The sequence below is a fragment of the Rhipicephalus sanguineus genome, chromosome 10, assembly GCF_013339695.2.
Source record: "Rhipicephalus sanguineus isolate Rsan-2018 chromosome 10, BIME_Rsan_1.4, whole genome shotgun sequence".
NCBI classification, from domain to species: Eukaryota; Metazoa; Arthropoda; class Arachnida; order Ixodida; family Ixodidae; genus Rhipicephalus; species Rhipicephalus sanguineus.
Window position 1 is genome coordinate 46,156,243 of NC_051185.1, and position 21,099 is coordinate 46,177,341.

Sequence of the window (21,099 nt, forward strand, 5' to 3'; positions counted from 1 at the left end):
GGAATTCTATGGCTGCACAAAGAGAAATGGCCATGGCTGTGTCGTTTTCGAAGCTCAGCTGTAAAAAGAATTACCCCGCACAAAATTCAGTGGTGATGGACTGTACGAACGAACACATTGGTTTGCTTTATGTTAGTAGTTCTCAAATGGGGATCCGCGGAAGCCATGGGGTCCGCGCAATTTCTGGGAGTCGACAAAATGCACCCTCGCAAAGAATAACGCGTTTTTTGGAGGCCCACAATGTCTCGCGACAGCGGCCCTTCCTGGTTTGTTGTATGCTTCAACGCATAAAACTTTGCGTTGCAGTGGAGCTGACATGGTTTCTGTTCTCCATGACATGGCTGTGGTTTTCTAAGACATATGCACGCGACCGTGCTTTCCAGGTTTAGATACTCGAGAATCAAGCACAAAGCAACAAACAGGTTGAATGCCGCAGCAGCACACCTTATTGACAAGCTGTTGAGATCGAATCGGTGCGGCCATTTAGTTTGACCATTCTTTGCCAGGGAGAAATAAGAGGCACATATTTCACGCCGCATGTAGAGGTACATTTTGATTCCTCCCTCTTATGTCTCACTGCAAGGGGTCACTCATAGCTTCCACCAATCCACAAGAGGCCCCCAAAACATCCATGGCTGAGAAACACCGCCCTAAGTGGCCATAGGAAATTGTTTGGCGGGCACGTAGTGCCTGCGTGTAGGGCTCTGTGTGCGCCTCGCTTTCCTCTCATTCCGCCGCGTGCACCGGCTTTCTAGTAATGAGCGCTCCACACGACCCTCATTTTAAGGCGCAGGTCGGCATACTCACTCATGAGTCGACTCGCCTAGACTCACTCACAATCCGATTGAGCATTGAGTCTCTACCAGAGAGAGTCCGGCTGCGTTACATGTTGGCGAGTTGGTGAGTCCCGAGTCTCAGTGAGTCCGGCTGAGGAAACGTTAGGCGAGTGCGAGTACGAGTGAGCCCACTTCAGCAAACTTTTGATTAGTCTGAGTCCGAGTGAGTCCTAAGCGAAAATATATTTATTGAGCAAGTATGAGTGATCTCCGTTTATTTTAACGACTTCTGCTTTAAGGTGCACCAGAAAAATGTACGTACATGCTGTGGGGAAGCTAAGGAAAAAATGCAGCCTGTTCTATACGAATGTGGAGAGAAAGAACAAATGTTTTCTATAGGAAGGATGATTTAATTGAAGTAGGCGAGGCAAAACTGAAAGATAATAAACGCCAGGCTGTGCAGAATGCAGAAACAGAAAGCTGGAGGAGCTGCCTTTGTAGAGATCATTCTAACTCTCTGGGGCGACTACTGCAAGAACTATTGGAAGGTGCTCACTACGCCATAATCATAGTTTTGATGAGCAGGGAAGTACCCTTTATGCCATTACCTCTCAGTCTGCAGAGAGACGAGATACCCAGTATGCGCCTGTAAAGCATGTGCACTTTGTCGATGCTGTGGCTGACGACAAGAAAGAATATTGCTGAGCCCTTTGCAATGGGCGGCAATCTTTAAAGTACGCACTCGTTACGCAGTCGGAAATATTTTGACCCCTGCTCTTTTCTCTATATTACGTCTGCTAACATGATTCCTTTCACGACATGACGCCTGTATAGGGTCTTCTTGCAAACGAGCTGCAAGCAAAGGCGCGGCTTTGCGGTGGAGAAGTGGACTGCTACGCAGAGTGCCTGGGTTCGAATCCCGTTTGTACCCCGTTTTTTTTTCTTATTGTGCACGCTAGCAGTTACGGACATCGGCGGCGCCGACAAATAATTACGCCACCAAAAGCGGCTTTTGTGATCCCGTAAATGTTCCCGCTGTAAAAATCGTATTTTGTAGCGCTAGCTACACTAGCCTAGCCGCAGCCGATTCGCGTGGAGCGTCATGAGCCGTGCTGCGCATAAGCGAGGATCGGTGATGTCACACTGCTGGGTCACCGGAGCTGAATTCTCACGCGCTATCCGACACCGCCGCCCGGGGCTCGCCGCTGCTGGTCTGTGCGTTCGAGCGGTGTGGCGTCGTAGGCGCGGAAGACATGCTGGCGCCGGCGCGCGCGCAGCTATGAATAATCAGCTAAGAAAAAGCTAAGAATAATCAGCTGAACCTTTGCTAACGCTACGTATATCCTGGCATAGCGGAGCTAAGCCACTGCAATTTTTTTTTTTCGAGCTTGGTGGCGGACAAGTCACAGCCCTGTTATATAGGACACTTTCATAGCATCCGCTATCAATGCACGGCGGTGCTTGCTTCACCCTCTCCTATCACTCCTCCGTGCAACAAACGCTAGGGGGTAGGCCCATTTAGGACGCCTAAGTGAACATTAGCGTCTTTGTTTTTAAATGCGAAGGATTTCATAGCGATCTTTTGGCACCTTTGAGCGTTTCTATCTACATATCTATCTATCTATCTAGCCGCCAACGTCTGGGTGCTCTGATCGCCTCCTCAAGTTGGTGTACACCAAATTGGCATGGGAGGGTAAGGGGATTTATCGAATACGACTGTCGAGTCATGACATGAATAACGCGAAAATCCTGTCGCGTACGTCATTAAACACTTTCCTCCAGACACGTGTGGCATATACCCGTTTACCACGGGCCGCGGTGTACGGGTATGAGCCTCAGGTGATTGACAGTTTATAGCTCACTGACTGCATCGCATGAAACCGATTCCCACAACGCGTGGGATCTGCGATTTTTTAATTTTTTTTTGCAGATACGGTATTTAAAAGATTTCTGATATTCTGTTTAGTTAGCGACTTCCTTTGTTTTTCGTAGGCTGGTTAATAACTGCTAAGGAGGTATGAATAACGTGAAATAAGGTCCAGAGCATGGCTGAATTGCATCAGCTTTCGGGCAGCCATCTGGAACGAAAGCAACGAGAAACTCAACATCGAACACGATCACACCAATCTCCTCGGATAACCACGGTTTGCAATACAGCAACGTATTGCCTTGAATCGCCATGGTACCTGGCACTCTTATACGCATCCAACCTCTTTCGCCTTAATTTAATCGAAACGCTTGCTCAGCATGAGAGCTGGCACAACCAAGATATCAACTGTTCAACTGTTAAAGAAGCTCTGCACGCTAGGTCGGCTTTTTGAATGCAGTAAATCAATAGAAATGTCCTGTTGGTAAAGTTCAATTAGTACTTCGTGCCGTAAACTTGCTTAGAATGCCCACGAAAACCATGGAGTATAACACGTCGAAGGGCTTTCATCAACATTTCGCTAAAACGGCACGGCTGTATTGTACATGGGCATGTCTTCGCACTGCATGCGATGTGTTCACAGGGAGAGATTCTTTAGGGCACATTTGCGGACTTCACGCCAAATATTTTTGTGTTTCCATTTAATGCTCAGATATGGCAGCCGATGCAAGTCACCCACAAGAGATGTTGAGATTCGTGAATCTGAAGTAACCTCTTACATCGCCACAACTGTATTTCTCGTTTGATCAAAATTATTTTCTGGAGACACTTTAAAGTTTGTTTGTTTTTTACCGTTACTGGAGTTTATTTTCTTCTGATTAAATTTCTGAAGCAATGAAAATTTCAGTTATGGGGTACTTAATTAGTTGGGCTTGCACGCGGTGCAGGGCATTTCTGGAAGGAGCGATAGAAGAATTACGTGGACTTCACTCGAAAGCGATTGCCCTGAACGATAGAAAGAGCTGCTGTAGAAAGGGCGTGTACCTTTTGCAAAGTGGGTCGAGTGCACTTACGCCTGTTTTTCCGGACTACCGGCTTAGCTTCTCGATCTTGTCCGCGTCGTGTTCGAGGTACCGGTCAAGGGCATGGCGGAACTCCACTGGCTTACGGTTAGCCATCTGGAACGAAAGCAACAGCAAACTTAACATCGAACAAAAACACACCAATCTCCTCGGATAACCACGGTTTGCAATACAGCAACGTTTTCCTAATGGCACGCGCACTCCTCTATTTCACGGCGGTGCTCGGGCAGAGCAGCCAATAAATTTGGGCATTGACAAGTGCAATTCAGAAGAAATGTGCCGTAGCGCATTGACAGGGGAGCTTTGACAGCGTTGAATGTTGTTTTTCTCTAGTCCATATCTGGTTCGACGCAACCACTGCGACAACGTCTTTGACTGCTTACTTGAACGCCTCTCTAAGGACCAACCCACTGCAGCAAAACACGTGCTCTTCCGTTCGCATCTATCATTATTTTTACATACCTTATGCCGCCCCTCCAGAAGTTAAAAATTTTTGGTTTCAACGGAATCGGATAACATCTGTCATCCCCTTTCCAGCGCCTCAACCCTTCTTTCATCTACAATGTCCCTCCGTTTTAGTCTGCTTCCGGTCTAGCTGAGGAATGCACTCCTCTCGCTGTAAAAAAAAAAAAAAAAAAGAAAGCTTTATCGCTTGCATTTCCTTTTTTCACCAGCCATTTCGTATCTTCTCTCCTTTGTTTCGTTTCTCTTTAGTTTTCTACCTCAATGATCGCAGTCACCTTCTGGTGTTTTGCTCAAGGCGAAAGCCTTAAAACCTCATGAAACGCGAAATTTGACTGTCGGCGACGGCGTCTCCCGGCGCCGGGAACTAGTGATTCTAAATCACCATGACGTGACGACGTCACCATATGACGTGCCGATGGCGTGCCGATAAAGTACTTCAAAGCCAGCGTATAGCAACTGTAATATATTATTCTAGTGCACTACACTTAGAGTGAACTAGAATATTGTAGTACACTCTACTACAGTAGGAAAGGTCCCGCTCGAATTGGGCCCTGGCGATACATGTGAGCCTCGCTACGCTCATCACTGGAAAAAACGCAGCGATCCGCGGTTTACTCCATGTATCAGGCAAGACCAAACAGAAAACCGTCAAAGTACACACAACGGTGCGAGTTGCAATAACTACAAGGTAGTTTTCCTGCACAACACACATTTCTTCACAATAGCGATTCGTCCCGTCCTTCATACAAATATTGCACGCAATGTAGCGTTTCACGTGTTTGTCCATGGCTCGAGTTTCCCGCGTGTCTGGCCATAGCCACATACATGAAACGCTGCACTGCACGTTACAATTGTAGCTATACTCAATCTCACAAGCTGGTTGCAGCGCTTTGGAAGCTACGAGGCTGCTTAAGAACAAGAACCCCTCACGACGTATTCATCCGCGCCGCGTCGTCTGCTCGGCGTCCCCTAGAGTTCCTGTATATGCAACCTTGAGGTAGCAGAGTTGCGCATCTGTCTTCCAAACGCCGCTAGCAACCATGCATTGCGGAGAAGCTGCCGCTTGGAACAATTTCTGTATTTCTCTGCGCCGCCGCTGCAGCCAATTGGATTGACACCAGACATGGTCAGTCAAATGATCACCGGTCTTCGACACACCAATTATGTCGATCGGCGACACGGTAGGCATGTCGCCTGCAAAAACGGAGAGCGGCTTCGCCGCATAGCTGTGGTTGCAAGACCTGTGCTAGAGTCACTGGAAAATTTCAGAGTACCGCAAAGGTAGGCTGCACGCGGGCAACATTGAGCGGCGGCGGCCATTTCCCTTTCGGACCGTCCGGCGCGTTGGTAGCGTGTGTTGAGAAGTGACCGATCTTTTCGCCTTGATGCCGTGTTACGCTCGGCGTAACTTCAATATGTGTGTGTGTGTTTCTTCAAAAGGATGTCAGAAGTGATTTCGAGTCATCGATAGTCATGAATCGACTGCGCGGTAAGCGGTGTAGCTAATGAAACGTGCGGTGAATGTTGCCATGTGCTCGCGAACTCTCTTCGTGGCTTCATCGGTCTCTTTTCGTTTCACCGCCGGGTGTGTTCGCAAGGTCCGGAGCTGTATAGTTGCATTAGCGTAATGACCGTGCGAGATGCCATTTACTTCGACGCTTGGTGAATGTTGACTGTTCGCGCTAGCTTTGCAGTCGGTGTTCAGGTTCACTTCATAGCGCATTCGAGAACATTATCGAACATCGAGAACGTTCAGCATTGCGTCCTTCGAGTGATCGCTGACGCATACCTTACTTGCGCACCATGCCTGCTGTTCAGCTGGGTGTTATCTGTAATAGAAGTGGTGTGTGTACGGTAAGTGGAAGTTGTGCGTGAAGTATTTGTCTCAGTTCGGTACGCCAGCAGCCGAACGCACGGGCGTATCGGTGTGCGGTAGGTAAGGTGCATCTTATTTTGTGAATACGTTGTCATTTCCTAACAGATAGGTAGAAAATAGGCCATCGAAAATGATTGACGTCACTACTTAGTTGTTTCATTTCCTATTTTTTGTCTCCTTAATATTCCCAACGTTGCAGTGCATTTGCAAATATTTTGCTGTGTTCCGACAGTTTTTTTTTGCGTTGCCAGCGCGTAAACAGCAGGGGTTCGGTTTCTGCACTGCTTTTAATTTCAACTTTTTTTTATTAATGCACTCTTGTTAAAACTTCCTCGGCGCAGTGGTTCGTGTTATTTTGATCAGAAATAGCACATCCCGAAACTTTTTAACGCGCATGCTGCTGCAACAGAGTATGTATATAGATCTGGGGCTCGCATGAAATCAATTTCCTCAATGCGTGGTAGCATAAGCCGATTTTTCTTTTTTTTTGCTATGACCATTTCTCACCCACTAAACAGTATTGTAAGGGAACGATCGGCGCAACGCAGCATTAGCAACATTTTTTAAAAATAAAATGCGCTTAATAACATTGCCTGGTACCAAGTTTATCAACAGAGTTCCACGCTTCAGTTTTGCGCAGTGGCAAATGATCATTCAAGGTACGTATGCAGTAAACACTTATTATATTAAGTCTTCGATTTCGCTCTCGTGCGCGACACGCTTATAACTCGAAATGCATGCACAATCTGTCCAACAGGTCGCGATATAAACAGCCGAGCAAATAGAAAGGTATGTAGTATGTAGTTTTCAATATCGCTGAACATAGCGAACAGAAAAGGTGAAGTATCCTGCTGCATGAGAGCATTTCCAGCAAAGTTTGTGTAGTTCACTACGGAAAGGAGTGTTCTTCGAGATGGGCGAATTCATTCCACGGCCAACTATGCAGCCATGTACAGCGACGCTCATTGACGTTAATGTTTCCCTCACTGAATGCAAAAATATACGAAATTCCCGGAGTAGCTCACCAGCAACGTTCGGTTACTGGTGAGCTACTCTCTGGCATCTGCATGACGCGTTTAAAAAAGCGACGAAGTACTTCTAGGGACCGTGGTACTGCTAAATGTCCGGCCGCGCTCTGCATTTAACGCGCCTGCACCCAAAGCGCTTGGAAGGGATATGGCGGCGAGAGGTCACGTGATACGAGTAAGCCAATCGCGTCGGCGGCGGCGCGCGGAAAACAGATGCGATACTCTGAAGTTTTTTCTAGTGACTCTAACCTATGCAACGCGTCAGCGCCCCCGCGTTGGGCGAGTAGAGCGAGCCGGCTCGCAAGCAACCAACGCTCGTAGCGTTGGAGAGCAACACAAGAGCCTCCCCCCCCCCCCCCAAAAAAAAAACAACAACAACAACAACAAAAAAACCACGCGCTGGGAGAGTAAAGCGAGCAGCAAGCGCGAGTTCGGATCGAAGCGGGCGATCGCGTCTGCACGGGCGCTGCCAAGTTGGTTCACCACCACAATTATTGGCAGTTACCGGTACAATATTTAAACGCCTATGGCGTACATGTGAATCGTGATTAGCGTATCGCGTATTGCTGTGACGCAGTACGTTCAAAATAAACGCAGTTGTTTTAACGTTCTCCCACTATAATGCAATTACAAACAGAACTCCGTTCTCCTCCGCAAGCATGTGGTTCGCTTACACCTCGTAGCTTCCAGCCTGCTGCAACCAGCTTGTGAGATGGAGTATAAATGGACGAGGCGCACCGCCACTGTGCATTGTTTTTGTATTGCACGAAAGCTACTATGTAAGGCTGTGCAACTCCTCTATTTTCGCGAGCACTTCTCAGCAATATTGCGCCGCGTTGCTTCAGCGTCTCCTGCAGCTCTACTGCGCTATTCCTACTCGCCTAGGTGTCGCGGAGTGGGGAGGGGGGCACGCATGCTCCGACGCAACCACGGAGCGTTTATGAGGGAAAAAGAAAGGGACCGTTGGCGTTCCGACGTTGCCGAACCACGACTTGGCATTCAGTAACGAAGACCCGACGAACACGCGAAGGAAGTGGGCGATGATGAACTGCGGCCGCTATACTGGAACGCTTCTTGCGTTCTAGTGCGGCCGTTCTAATCTTGCCGAAAGAAACGACCTGTCCATGTATCCTGCGCAATTCAGTTGCGAATAAGAATAGTTTCTTCGTCCTTTAAAACCAAATTGTCCCTGTCGTCGTCAGTGCCCTCTAACATACATACCGCGCTATCAACAACAAAATGGTAAACGCAGCCATTATCTTACGCGTCATCCACCATAGAGTTTCCTTACTTACTAGAGGAAACTCTGGCACTAGCGTCTATAGGAGCTGCAACGCATGGCGCTTCAGCCAGCATGGGAATGATGGGTAGTATACGGATTTGTCTAAACTTCGTTCTTTCGGCTCCGCTTGGCTCCGCGTCGCCTGCATCCGCTTTGTCGCAAAACGTAGTTCAGCAAAAATCACCAGTTCCACTTCACCACTTTAATCTTTTTAGGCTCACCAGTTCAAATAAGGACACGAAGTTCGCAACCATTCATTTTTTTTATCCGAAAGAAAACCAAAACACAGCAATAAACAAAGCCACAAGTGCGTTCGAAGCCCGCAAGTACGAAGCCCTGTCACGCCGGGCTAGCTAGTGACGAGGCGGAGGCTGCGCCGGTTTGTGCGCAGTGTGTCGCCACAGTGTGTTTCACGACGTTCTTTCTCTGCACAGCGGCGCGTATCTTACCTAGCTTATTGCCAGAAAAAAATCAGAACTGCGATGTGGGCGAGTTGGTTGATGTTTAGTATAACGACTGGAATGCAACTCTGCTCTATATAACCACGTCAAGTCGCGACGAATCTGGTCTCTAAAGATAATGTTTCATCTACGTGTTCGAGTCAAAATTACGCCGATATGATTCTAACTGAAGACGGTGCAAACGAAAGTACGTGCATTACTTAGCCCTAAATTGTCCTGTCTCAATACATGAGTACCATGAATTTTTAAGAGTTTGCAGCGCGAGCATGCAAGTGCCAAGAGAAAGAAAGGCGACACAATAAAGACAGGAAGGCAAAGAAAGACGCACACGAGTGCCGAATGCCAACTTACATAATTGGTCCCAACACAACACATGTACAAGTATATGTACAGATAGGTGAAAAAAAAATTAAGCACGCGTCAGAGACATGTCACAAAACGGTAGGTCAACCGATAAATCCAAATTGGTAAACTGCTCGTGCGCGTGCCTCCTTGCCTTCCTTTCTTCACCGTGTCTTCTTTCTTTTTGGCACTTGCATGCTCGCGCTGCAAACTCCTGAAAATGCTTATTGGCAGCTGTAAGGAGACAACATTAACGCCCTATCGGCTTCCCACTTTCTTTTGGCCTGTGAAACACCCAGTGAATGTAAGAGACACCAACGACACGCTTGTTAATACTGCTTTCTGCAACTACGCTAGGACTTAGACAAAAAAGGACTTCTTTAAACGTTCACCAACAGTATTTGTTGACGTCATCATGACGTCATCATGACGTCACAGATCGCCAAAATATGTAGTGTCATTATGACGTCACATAACGTGACGTCACATGATGACGTATTCAACGTCATTCTCGCGGGACCTCCATTTTCGAGGACCCTGTTCAAGTGGTTAAAAGCAACCATACAATATTTTATTTCCGACGTATCCATTGTACAGTGAAATTTTATCAGAACGTACTTCCCCATTAGAAGTTTTATATTCTCTACTTAACATATATCCGACTATTAAAGGGACAATAAAGAGCAAAACGATTTTTCTTATATTAGTACTCTTTCACGATACCAAAAACACCACTTTTGCTGCGAGAAGGCGCTTAGTAAGCGAGAAAACGCGCAAAAAGAAAATGTGGGTGGCGACGCCCCATGGAAAATTTCCGCACCATTCGCCGTGACGTCACGGTTCCTAATTGGTAAAAGTGAAATGCATTGTCCTCTGAGGGGGCCATAGACTTAACATGGTAATTTTGTTCAGCTAATGGCGCCGAAATACGATAACTACACCTTGAAATCCGTAAAGTCACGCGGGGAGATTACGGCTCGAAATTTAAAAATGAAACTTTGAACTTGATTTTCTCCTCCATTGATAAACCTATGATGGCGAAATTAACGACAGCACAAGTTCTCAGAGCACAATTTAGCGATGTAAACCGATTCATTTTTTTTCTCCGTAGTTTATCTGTAATATTATTGCAAGTACGCCGATTCACCACGACACGGGCAAAAGTTAACCATGTTTTTTTTCCAACCCCTCCAAGTTCTCTACGCATTCCCAAGTAAAGCGGTTTGGAAACCTGATCGCACATTGCTGCGTAGAAATAAAATTGTCACAGCGCCACCAAAATATCCGAGCCAACACACTGAAATAAAATCAGGTGGGATGACATCACAGTAGAAGGTGCTGATTACAGCTTCACCTGCCACACTACGTTTAAAGAAGTATTGGAAATTCACCAGCAGAGTGCCACGAACACTGGGCCATTGCACAAGCCTAACCTAGTCTCTCGGTATTTCCTTTATGAAGCACCCGCGTTCCCTTGTGGCACACGTGCACATTTTCCATACGACATCCGAAAGCTATAGCAATAATTCGTGTTGCTTGAGGTAAGAGAATGCACAATTGTAACGCATCGACGCTTTCTTATGAACTCGCGTGAAGAGAGGCCCGCCTCTCAAAACCTTTGGAAAAAATAAATTAGGGTTTATCGTTTCAGACATTTTCATCATTGTGTATGCATATATGTTCAGGATCCTGTCGTTCTCGCGCCTGAACTCCACGGCGAACCGGAAATAATTTGCCGCAGCTCATAGGACACTGAAGCGACTAATTAACAAAAACCTCGTTAACTACCTTGAGGGTAGTTCTTTGTATTACGAAGTTGTAGTTCATTCGAATATATGGCATATATGTTTTTCCTAGAAATCGTGAAAGTGGCACGCAATTAGAAATATTCACGTCATCGAATTTTAAGGTTACCGAAACTGATCGCGCGGCGCGAAATAAAAGCGACCACTACGTTACGTCAGAACGCAACTTGAAGGGACAAGGAAGTGACGAAAATTCGAACTGCGCATCGCGGCCGTATCTTTTCGTCAAAAGCGGCAAGTCATCTCAGCTGCACTAGCGAATCACCTTACCTTTGCGTGTGGTGTTTAGAGCTTATCTGTTTCTTTCGAGCTACGCGCAAAAAAAAAGAAAAAGAAAAGAAAAACGTGATATCAACTTTTTCTTTGAATGTGAAGCGTAAAACTCGGGGGCAAGCGTTTCGGCGATTCTCGCAGACGGGCGAAATTGTTTTTCGCGCCTGTTTGTAGTTTAACAAAAAAAAAAAACATATGCACCACACATAGCACGCGCACAATAAGCTGTTTACTCGTGTATTTCAGTACGATTGCCAATTCTCAAGAGATTCTGCTCCGGCGCTCCTCGATTTGAATTTCGTCACTCTCTCGTCACGGGTAGTTCCGGTCAGACGTAACAGAGTGGTTGCGTAAAATCGATGGTCAGTACCTCTAATTATGTGCGACTTTCCCGATTTATAAAAAACTAATTATGCCATAAATTTGCATGCACTACAACTGGCTAATATAAACAACTACCTTCATGTCAATAAATAAAAAGTTAATTAACAAGTTTTGATACTTAGTCACATCACTAACGTTAGCTGTGGTAACATCCTATTATATAGGATGTTACCACAGCTCCTATTATATAGGATGTTACTACAGCTAATATATTGTCACGGGGTCGTGACGTCGACAAAGACAGCAGTCGTCGTGTTCAAGCTGTAACTCTTTATTTGGCCGAACTTGTGGCCGGGAAATGAAAACTCAAGCTACATCAATACACGCTGTACACCGATATTGGCGAACAGGGCATCGGTCGTCGATAAACTGACAAGCGGTGAAGCGCGTCGGCATTTATACACGTCCCGTAGAATATTCCAGAGTTACCGCTAGTTATCGCGCAAGCTCTAGAATAAGCTCGATTGTTCGCGTCTAGCGCGCAATCTTAACAAAACGATCTACAACAATCGCGAAGCTTCTCGAACAAGGGGCGCGGTTTGCGCTGAGCGTTGCTGACAGTCTCTGGGCGAAAACCGAGTAAGAAACGCACGTGGCTATTTTATACATTATATATATATATATATATATATATATATATATATATATATATATATATATATATATGTATATATATATATATATATATATATATATATATATATATAATGTATAAAATAGCCACGTGCGTTTCTTACTCGGTTTTCGCCATATATATATATATATATATATATATATATATATATATATATATATATATATATATATATATATATATATATATACACACACTTTTGACAATGAGAACTGAAACAAACTGCGTTTGTGATTTGTTGTAGGCGTACTGGCACACATGCTCACATGCTCTCTTACATCAAAATGCTAACACGAGTAACGTGTCTTACCTGGTTGCCGTTCCGCCACATGGTGGGCGTTGTTGCATGACTGAGTTGCATTCTTGAAGAAGGTGGCGGTCTTGTCACCATCCTCGAGCCTCGAGAGAAGGACATGTTGTTGATCCTGCTCGCGGTCATCTGCAATTTGAGGATTCCCTTTACATCTCTACCGTCTTACGACAGTGCATCCCCCTATAGCTAGCTCAGCAGAAGATAACACAGCAATACTCGACAATACATTATCAAACGACAAAACACTACCCGGGCTGTTTCATTCCTCGACCAAGTTGGCCGATTGCAGAATGGAACGAGCAGTGAAAATAATAAATAACAGCACTGGTGGCACATTGTCGGTGACTGTTCTCAGTCTGCCAGTCTAGTTCGGCAAAATAAACTTGCTACAATTTTGTAGGACAGCCCTTATAAAAAAGTTCGTCTTAATTAACGTGCAGTTTATATACTCTATTATATTCATCGCAAGGAGCTGTTGGCATGCAGTGCTACTGGAATTTTATGACAGCACACAGAAATGGCCATGGCTGTATAGTTTTCGAAGCTCAGCTGTAAAAAGGAACTGATTACCCCGCACGCTATTAATTCAGTGGTGATAGATTGTACGAACGAACACATTGGTTTGCCTTATGTCAGTAGTTCTCAAATAGGGATCCGCGGAAGCCATAGGGTCCGCGCAATTTCTGGGAGTCGACAAAATGCATCCTCGCAAAGAATACCGCGTTTTTTGGAGGCCCACAATGTCTCGCGACAGCGGCCCTTCCTGGTTTGTTGTATGCTTCAACGCATAAAACTTTTGCGTTGCAGTGGAGCTGACATGGTTCCTGTTCTCCATGACATGGCTGTGGTTTTCTACGACATATGCACGCGACCGTGCTTTCCAGGTTTAGATACTCGAGGATCAAGCACAGAGCAAGAAACAGGTTGAATGCGGCAGCAGACCGCACAACTTATTTGACTAGCTGTTGAGATCGAATCGGTGCGGCCATTTCGAATGACTATTCTTTGCCAGGGAGAAATAAGAGGCACACATTTCATGCTGCATGTCGAGTTAATTTCTGATATCTCCCCCTTTCTTTCCCACTTCCACCAGTCCACAAGAGGACGCCAAAACATCCATGGCTGAGAACCACCGCCCTATGTGGTGATAGGAAATTGTTTCGCGGTTACGTAGTACCTGCGCGTAGGGCTCTGTCTGCGCCTCACTTTCCTCTCGTTCCGCCGCGTGCACCGGCTCCGTGGTAATGAGCACTCCACTGGGCCCTCATTTTTAGGCACAGGTAGGCAAACTCACTCATGAGTCGACTCGCCTAGACTCACTCACAATCCGACTGAATCGCGAGTCTCTATCTGAGTGAGTCCGGCTGCGTTATATTTTGGTGAGTCTCAGTCCCAGTGAGTCAGGCTGAGGAAACGTTTGGCGAGTGCGAGTACGAGTGAGCCCACTTCAGCAAAATTTTGGTTAGTCTGAGTCCGAGTGAGTCCTAAGCGAAAATATATTTCTTGAGCGAGTCTGAGTGATCTCCGTTTAACGACCTATGCTTTAAAGTGCAGCAGAAAAATGTACGTATATGCTGTGGGGAAGCTAAGGAAAAGAGGCAGCATGTTCTATACGAATGTGGAGAGAAGGAACAAATAACTAAAGGGGGAAATAAGGTGACACTGCCGTAAGACGCAGAAAAATCAGCCACGAATTTTTTTTTCGATAGGAAGAACGATTTCACTGAATTAGGCGAAGCATTAGGCAAAATTCAAAGATAAGAAACGCCAAGCCTGTGCAGAACGCAGAGACAGTGAACGCTGGAGGAGCTGCCTTCGTAGAGATCATTCTAAACTCTCTCGGGCGACTACTGCAAGAACTATTGGAAGGTGCTCACTACGCCATAATCATAGTTTTGATGAGCAGGGAAGTACCCTGTATGCCATTACCTCTCACTCTGCAGAGAGACGAGATACCCAGTACGCGCCTATAAAGCATGTGCACTTTGTTGATGCTGTGGCTGACGACAACGAAGAATTCTAACTGCGCCCTTTGCAATGGGCGGCAAGCTTTAAATTACGCACTCGTTGCGCAGTTCGAATTATGTGACCCTTGTTCTTTACTCTATATTACAGCTGTTAACATGGTTCCTTTCACCACATGACGCCTGTATAGGACTTTCTTGCAAACGAGCTGCAAGCTAAGGCGCGGCTTTGCTGTAGATTACTGGACTGCTTAGCAGAGCGCCTGGGTTCGAATCCCGTTTGTGCCCCGTCCTTTCTTTTTCTTATTGTGCACGCTAGCAGTTACGGATACCGGCGGCGGCGACAAAATTACGCCACCAAAGCGGCTGTTGTTGTGAACACATAAGAGTTCCCACTGTACTTTTTTTTTTCGAATTTGGTGGCGCACAAGCCGCAGCCCGTTTATATAGGGCACGTTCATAGCATCCGTTGTCAATTCACGGCGGTGCTTGCTTCACCCTCTCCTTGCCCTCCTCCGTGCAACAAACGCTAGGGGTAGGCCCATTTAGGACGCCTAAGTAAATACGTATTACGTAATTTTTTTTTGCAGATGCGCTTTTTAAAAGACTTCTGATATTCTGTTTAGTTCGCGACTTCCTTTGTGTTTCCTAGGCTGGTTAATAAATGCACAAGGAGGTATTAGAAAATGTTGCCTTGAATTGCCATGATAACCGTTATCATGGTATAAGAGTGCCAGTGGCACTCTTATACGTATCCAACCTCTTTCACCTTGATTTTATCGATACGCGTGCTCAGCATGAAAGCTGACACAACATAGATATCTATAAGTATTCAACTGTTAAAGAAGCTCGGCACGCCAGGTCGCCTTTTTGAATGCAGTAAATCAATAGAAATGTCCTGTTAGTTAATCCTCTTTGTAATGAGTTCACTAAGTTCAAATCGGTACTGCCTGCGGGAAACTTGCTTAGAGTGCGTAAGGGGACACTGGAGTGTAGGGCGCCGAAGGCCTTTCATCAACATTTCGCTAGGAAGGCATGGCTGTATTCTACATACATGGGCATACTTCCGCTCTGCGTGCGAGGTGTTCCCAGGGAGCGATTCTTTAGAGCACATTTGAGGACTTCACGCTGGATATTTTTGTGTCTCCATTTAATGCTCAGATGTGGCAGCCGATGCAAGTCTGTCGACCCACGAGAGACGTTGAGATTCGTGTGAAGTAACCTTTTACCTCGCCACAACTGTCTATTTCGCGTTTGGTCAAAATAATTTTCTGGAGACAAGTTCGTTTTTTACCATTACTGAAGTCTGACCAAATTTCTCAAGCAATAAAAAAATTCAGTTATGGGGTACTTAAGTAGTTGGGCTTCCACGCGGCGCAGGGCATTTCTGGCAGGAGCGATACAAGAATTACGTCGACTTGACACGAAAGCGATCGCCCTGAACGACAGAAAGGGCTGCTTTGGAAAGGGCGTGCACCTTTTACAAAGTGGGTCGAGTGCACTTACCCCAGTTTTGGCAGATTCGCGGCTGATCTTGTCGACCTTGTCTTGATCGTGCTGCACTTTCCCGTCCATGTAGTGCGAGAAGTGCATTAACTTCCGGGAATGCACCTGGAACGAAAGCAACAACAAACTCAACATCGAACACGAGCACACCAATCTCCTCGTATACCCATGCTTTGCAATACAGCGACGTTTTCCTAATGACACGCGCCCTTCTGTATTTCAAGGCAGTGCTCGGGCAGTGCAGTCAATTATTTGAGGCAATTACAAGTGCAATTCAGAAGAAATGTGCCGTAGTGATGACCACCCGACCGCAGCTACGGTTCTGAAGCACGTCTCTCCCTATCACCGAGACAGGAATTTCACTTTCCCGTCTCTTTTTTTCTTTTACTTTTGGAGAATTGTGAAAGCGGGAAGGGGGCGTCGGTGGGAAGGTGGTCGCTTTGGCAGCGCTGAATGCTTTTTTTCGCTGGTCAAAATCTGTTTCGACGCAACAACTGCGACAACGTCTTTCACTGCTTACTTGAAGGCCTGTCTAGGACTAACCCATTGCAGCTTAACATGCCACCCCTACAGAAGCTAAAATGCTTTGAACGGAATCGGATAACATCTGTCATCCCCTTTCAAGCGCCTACACCCTTCTTTCATCTACAATGTCCCTCTGTTTTAGTGTGCTTCCGGTCTAGCTGAGGAGTACACTCCTCTCACCGTAAAAAAAAAAAACTTTACCGCTTGCATTTGTTTTTGTAACCAGCCATTTCGTATCTTCTCTCTTATCGTTTGTTCCATTTCAGTTTCATTTTCTAACTCGATGATCCTAGTCACCTAGCAGGCAGCCTACGCATCTATAGATGGTGTTCTTTTTTAAAGGCGAAAGCCTTAAATGCCTCATCAAACGCGAAATTTGACCGTCAGCGTCCCGCGGCGCCGGGGACGAGTGATGCAAAAAAATCACCATCACGTGACGACGTCACCATATGACGTGCCGATGGCGTCACTGATCACAAAAATTTGTGACGTCACTATGGCGTCACGTGACGTAACGTCACGTGATGACATCACGTGACATCGTAGCTTGGTCAAAGGTGGTCCGATCACGGAGGCCATGCAAAACCAGGTGAGGTGCCCGAGATCTTGGGGGCAGTGCAAATCCACGTTATGTGCAGAAGCATTTGAAGGGAAATGGAAGATGGCTTTCGCCTTCGAGTCGTCTTCAGTGAATGCATAAGGGACCCTGCGAGTTTGTTCTATAAATTCTTACGGTTATGTTTCTTAAAACTCGCTTCTCTTGCTACGCACTGTCATTAATGTTAACGCGAGATGTCAAGGAAATTAAGACATTTGACAGTGATTGTAAATAGTAGTCCCGCCCCTGCATTTGCCTTGTAACGCAAGCTGTATTGTTCTTCGAAATGAAGAGCACATAAAACAGGGCCCCATGTAGAAAAAATAAACACGAAGAGCGTGTGCACAAGCCTCATCCTCGCGACGATTTGTTATAAGCAAGATCTCTCGGAGTTTGCGCAAGGAAAGGTGTGTATACGTGTCTTGTATTAGCAAAAAATCCCGGAGGCCACACTTTTCTTTGTTTTTGTTGAATCCTGTGTGGTGGCGCCAGGAATATTTGTGTTGACTTTCAAATTTGTTTCATTTGAGCCCGGGTCTATTCCAGTGGGAAGAGTGGCACTCCAACTCTGCACCACTTTGGTGCAGCCCCACGCAGCTCTTGAGAGACCACAGTATTGCAAGCCGCAACTGGCTCTACCTTCCTTTGGCTTCACTTTCAAAGCACTGGCAGCGCAGGCGTTCCGAGCACTTTCCAGGGTTCTGGTACAACATAACGCGGGCCAAGGAAATGCGGTCGCGCGGCAGTGATTCGATCCCGCTACCTTGAGGTCAGCAGTCGAGCACCTCAAGCACTAAACCACCGTGGCGGGTGACAACTTTCTAATCGAAGGTACAAAATAACACCAAGCAAAAGAGAACACGGCGCTCAAACGATCTTACCGTCAACCAACCGCATCGCACCTGGATGGAACGGTGCACGACTGTCGCATGCTGAACGAGAAAACCCTCGACCCTTCATACCTGGTATGTGCCATGGAGGACGTAATGAACATTGTCATTAGAGAAGGATTCGTCCATTCATTCATGGATCCGTTGATTTATCCGCGTTGAGCATTGAGAGAGCATTTGTCACGAGGCAAAAGTGCCAAAATGTTCATTGGACAGCGTTCACCGCTCCAAATGGAAAAAGAGTCATAACTTCTGACAGGCTCTTTAAACGATATAAGGAGCACGTGTCGCGCGCTAGGCGGGCTGCCTTTGAAACTTGACCTACGTACGAGAATAATGCACAGGAAGCAGCCAGACAGACGGAAGATCCAGTCGAGCAAGCTTGGAAGAGTTGGGATACATGGCTTAAAAAAAAACGCCAGGCCTGTGCGGAAAGCGCAGCACAGTCACAGCGAAAGCTGGAAGAGCGGCATTTCGAGAGCTGGTTCTAAGCTCCCTTGCGGCTACTAATACAAGTACACTAGCAAGGTACCCACTACGCCCTAAATCATAACTTTTGTGAAGTTGGGAAGCACCCACTACGCCATTACTCGTCATTCTGCGGAGAAGGGAGCTAGCTGCTACACATCTGTGAGGCAGTATGTACACTTTGTTGATGCGGTGGCTGCATCATGAAAAATAATGGCTGATCCCTTTGCAATGGGTTGCAAGCTTTAAACGACCCACTAGTTACGAAACCCGCAATGTGTGACGCCCGGTCGTATTTCACTCTCGCACCACGCTATATAACATACGTTAACGTTAGAATGAGAGAGAGGGAAATAACTTTATTGAGACCCTGAGTAAATGGATTATGGGGGCCCTACGGGCTTCCTCGCAACCAATAGGAGTGCACTAGCGAGTTACCCACTACGCTTTAAATCATTAAAATTATTGTAATGTAGGGAAGCAGTCACTATGCCATTTTTGGTCATTCTGCGGAGAACCGTGGTACCCGATAAACACCTGTAAGGCATTATGTGCACTTTGTTGATGCTGGAGCCCTTTGTAATGGGTTGCAAGTATTCAACAACCCATTCGTTGCGCAATTCGCAAGCCATAGAAAGTATAAGGGACGTTATTCGGAACAACTGTAGCATAAATATGAAGAAACTAAAGCGGATGAAAAGATAACTTGCCGCCGACAGGGACCGAACCTGCAATTTTCGAATACCGCGTCCGATGCCCCACCACTTGAGCTACGGTGGTGGCCATCCTCTCGTCCACTTTATCTCTTATATCTGTACATTTAAACATTGGAGTGTTAAATCAGCGCCACTTGTCGTTATGACGGCGAGTCTAAAGCACTTTTTTACCTGCTGTCATCACGTAACATATGATAATTTCATGAGCTGGCAGCTGACCGAAAATGCCTCGCATACTACCTGAAGGCATGAAATCTGCCAGAACGAGAGCCTTGCAATGAATGAAGAGGGGGAATGTTAAGGGTTCGTTTTTATTTCTTAGACAAGACATTAATTAGAACTAACAGACAACGAACCCAAGGAAGGTATAAGAGATGGTATTTGTAGTAATCGTAAATGCGAAGAACTGGACGAAAAACAACTCGCCGCGAAGAGAACTTTTCGACCGCTTTAATTTCTTCACATTTAAATCCCAATAACTACAAATAACATCCCCTATACTTTCCTTGGCTTCGTTGCCTGTAAGTTCTCATTAATACGTGCCAGGCTGGTGTTGAAAGGGAGCGTAGCCAATGCGCAGCCCCACCGAGCGCAGGGGGTATTGCGTAGGTAATGACGTCGGCGTTCTGGAGTAAAAGGCGCGCTGTCACATCGGCGGGCCTTTTTCACGCCCAGGAATTTCTCGACGCAGTGTTTTCGGCATAGGACTTCCGACGCCGAGGCTTTCCTCAGCTCAATTGTCTATTGGTGCTTGCGATAGCCAAGCCACGTCGAGGATTTAAAAAAAAACACGATTTAAACACGGGGCCTCTCCTGCTACGCATCAGTAGTCATGAAAGAGGCGTCCACGCGCTTTGTCCGCAGAAAAAGCCGGAATGCCAAAAATTTCGCAACAACGCCATCAACAAAAGCCCCACTCTGAAATCCAGAACGAGATAATGTTGAATGGCAGGGCGGATTTGTCGGATAGTGGCCCTCTCCACTAGACGCCGAAGCAGCGTCATGACTACTACCCACAAGAACGGTCACCGAAGCACTGAGACCACCACGGACGTCATACAGCTAAAATACCGGCGGCTATCTATGAAGATAAACTACTTCAAAGCCAGCGTGCAGTAAGGGTCCTGCTTGAATGGGACGCTTGTGGTACATTTGACGCTCGCTACGAAAATCCGCATCGAATAACGACGCTCACTGAAAAAATAATGCACCGATCAGTAGGTTATCCCGTGCACTAGGAAAGATCGACCAAAAAATAACGTCAAAGTACCGTATTTACTCAAATTTAACGCGAGTTCTTTTCCAGATTTGTGCAACCTTAAGTCCACGCTCGCGTTGTAATCAAATACCAGAATTTCAGTTTTTCTTGGACGCAATGAAAAGTCACCCCTCGCGTTACAGTCGTGGTCGCGTTATATTCGAGTGAATACGGTACACACGATGGAAGAGTTGCAATACAAGCTTTTTAGCTGAACGTTTACGATCCGCTCCGGTCAGACATGCGTATGCTATCGATTTACACACAAACGCGTAGAAGGAACTGTAGTACGAGTGAGCATAGGCACCGTACACTGGCCAGAGGGAGCTGCGTTGCTCGCACTGGCCCGTCCCAAGTTCACTGGCATTGGCCGTTAGGGGCACGCAGAAAACAGACGCGCGAACGCGTCCCCCGTGTATCCCGGCCGCAGTCCGCCTACTCATTCAGAGAGGGAGACGCGCACATCGCGTTCCATTTTGAGCAACCCCGTCTCATTATTGAGTTTTTTGTCCGCTAGGTTTTGCGTTCTGGCGCTGCAGTCGCACTGGAAAACTCGACTGTACGGTGCCTATAGCGATGGCCCGCT

The 21,099-nt window shown here is 46.4% G+C and overlaps 1 protein-coding gene across 2 annotated transcripts in view; it reads right to left on the minus strand.

The window, feature by feature from the left end:
• LOC119371790 (uncharacterized) overlaps positions 1-12,668 on the minus strand; it is a 38,225-nt gene extending 25,557 nt beyond the window's left edge. For both annotated transcript variants that reach the window (XM_049419745.1, XM_037642249.2), the window contains exon 1: positions 12,586-12,668. In XM_049419745.1, coding sequence (XP_049275702.1) covers positions 12,586-12,666 — 81 coding nt within the window. In that variant the 5' untranslated portion in view covers positions 12,667-12,668. The remainder of the gene's footprint in view (positions 1-12,585) is intronic.
• Between the last annotated feature and the right edge of the window lie 8,431 nt (positions 12,669-21,099).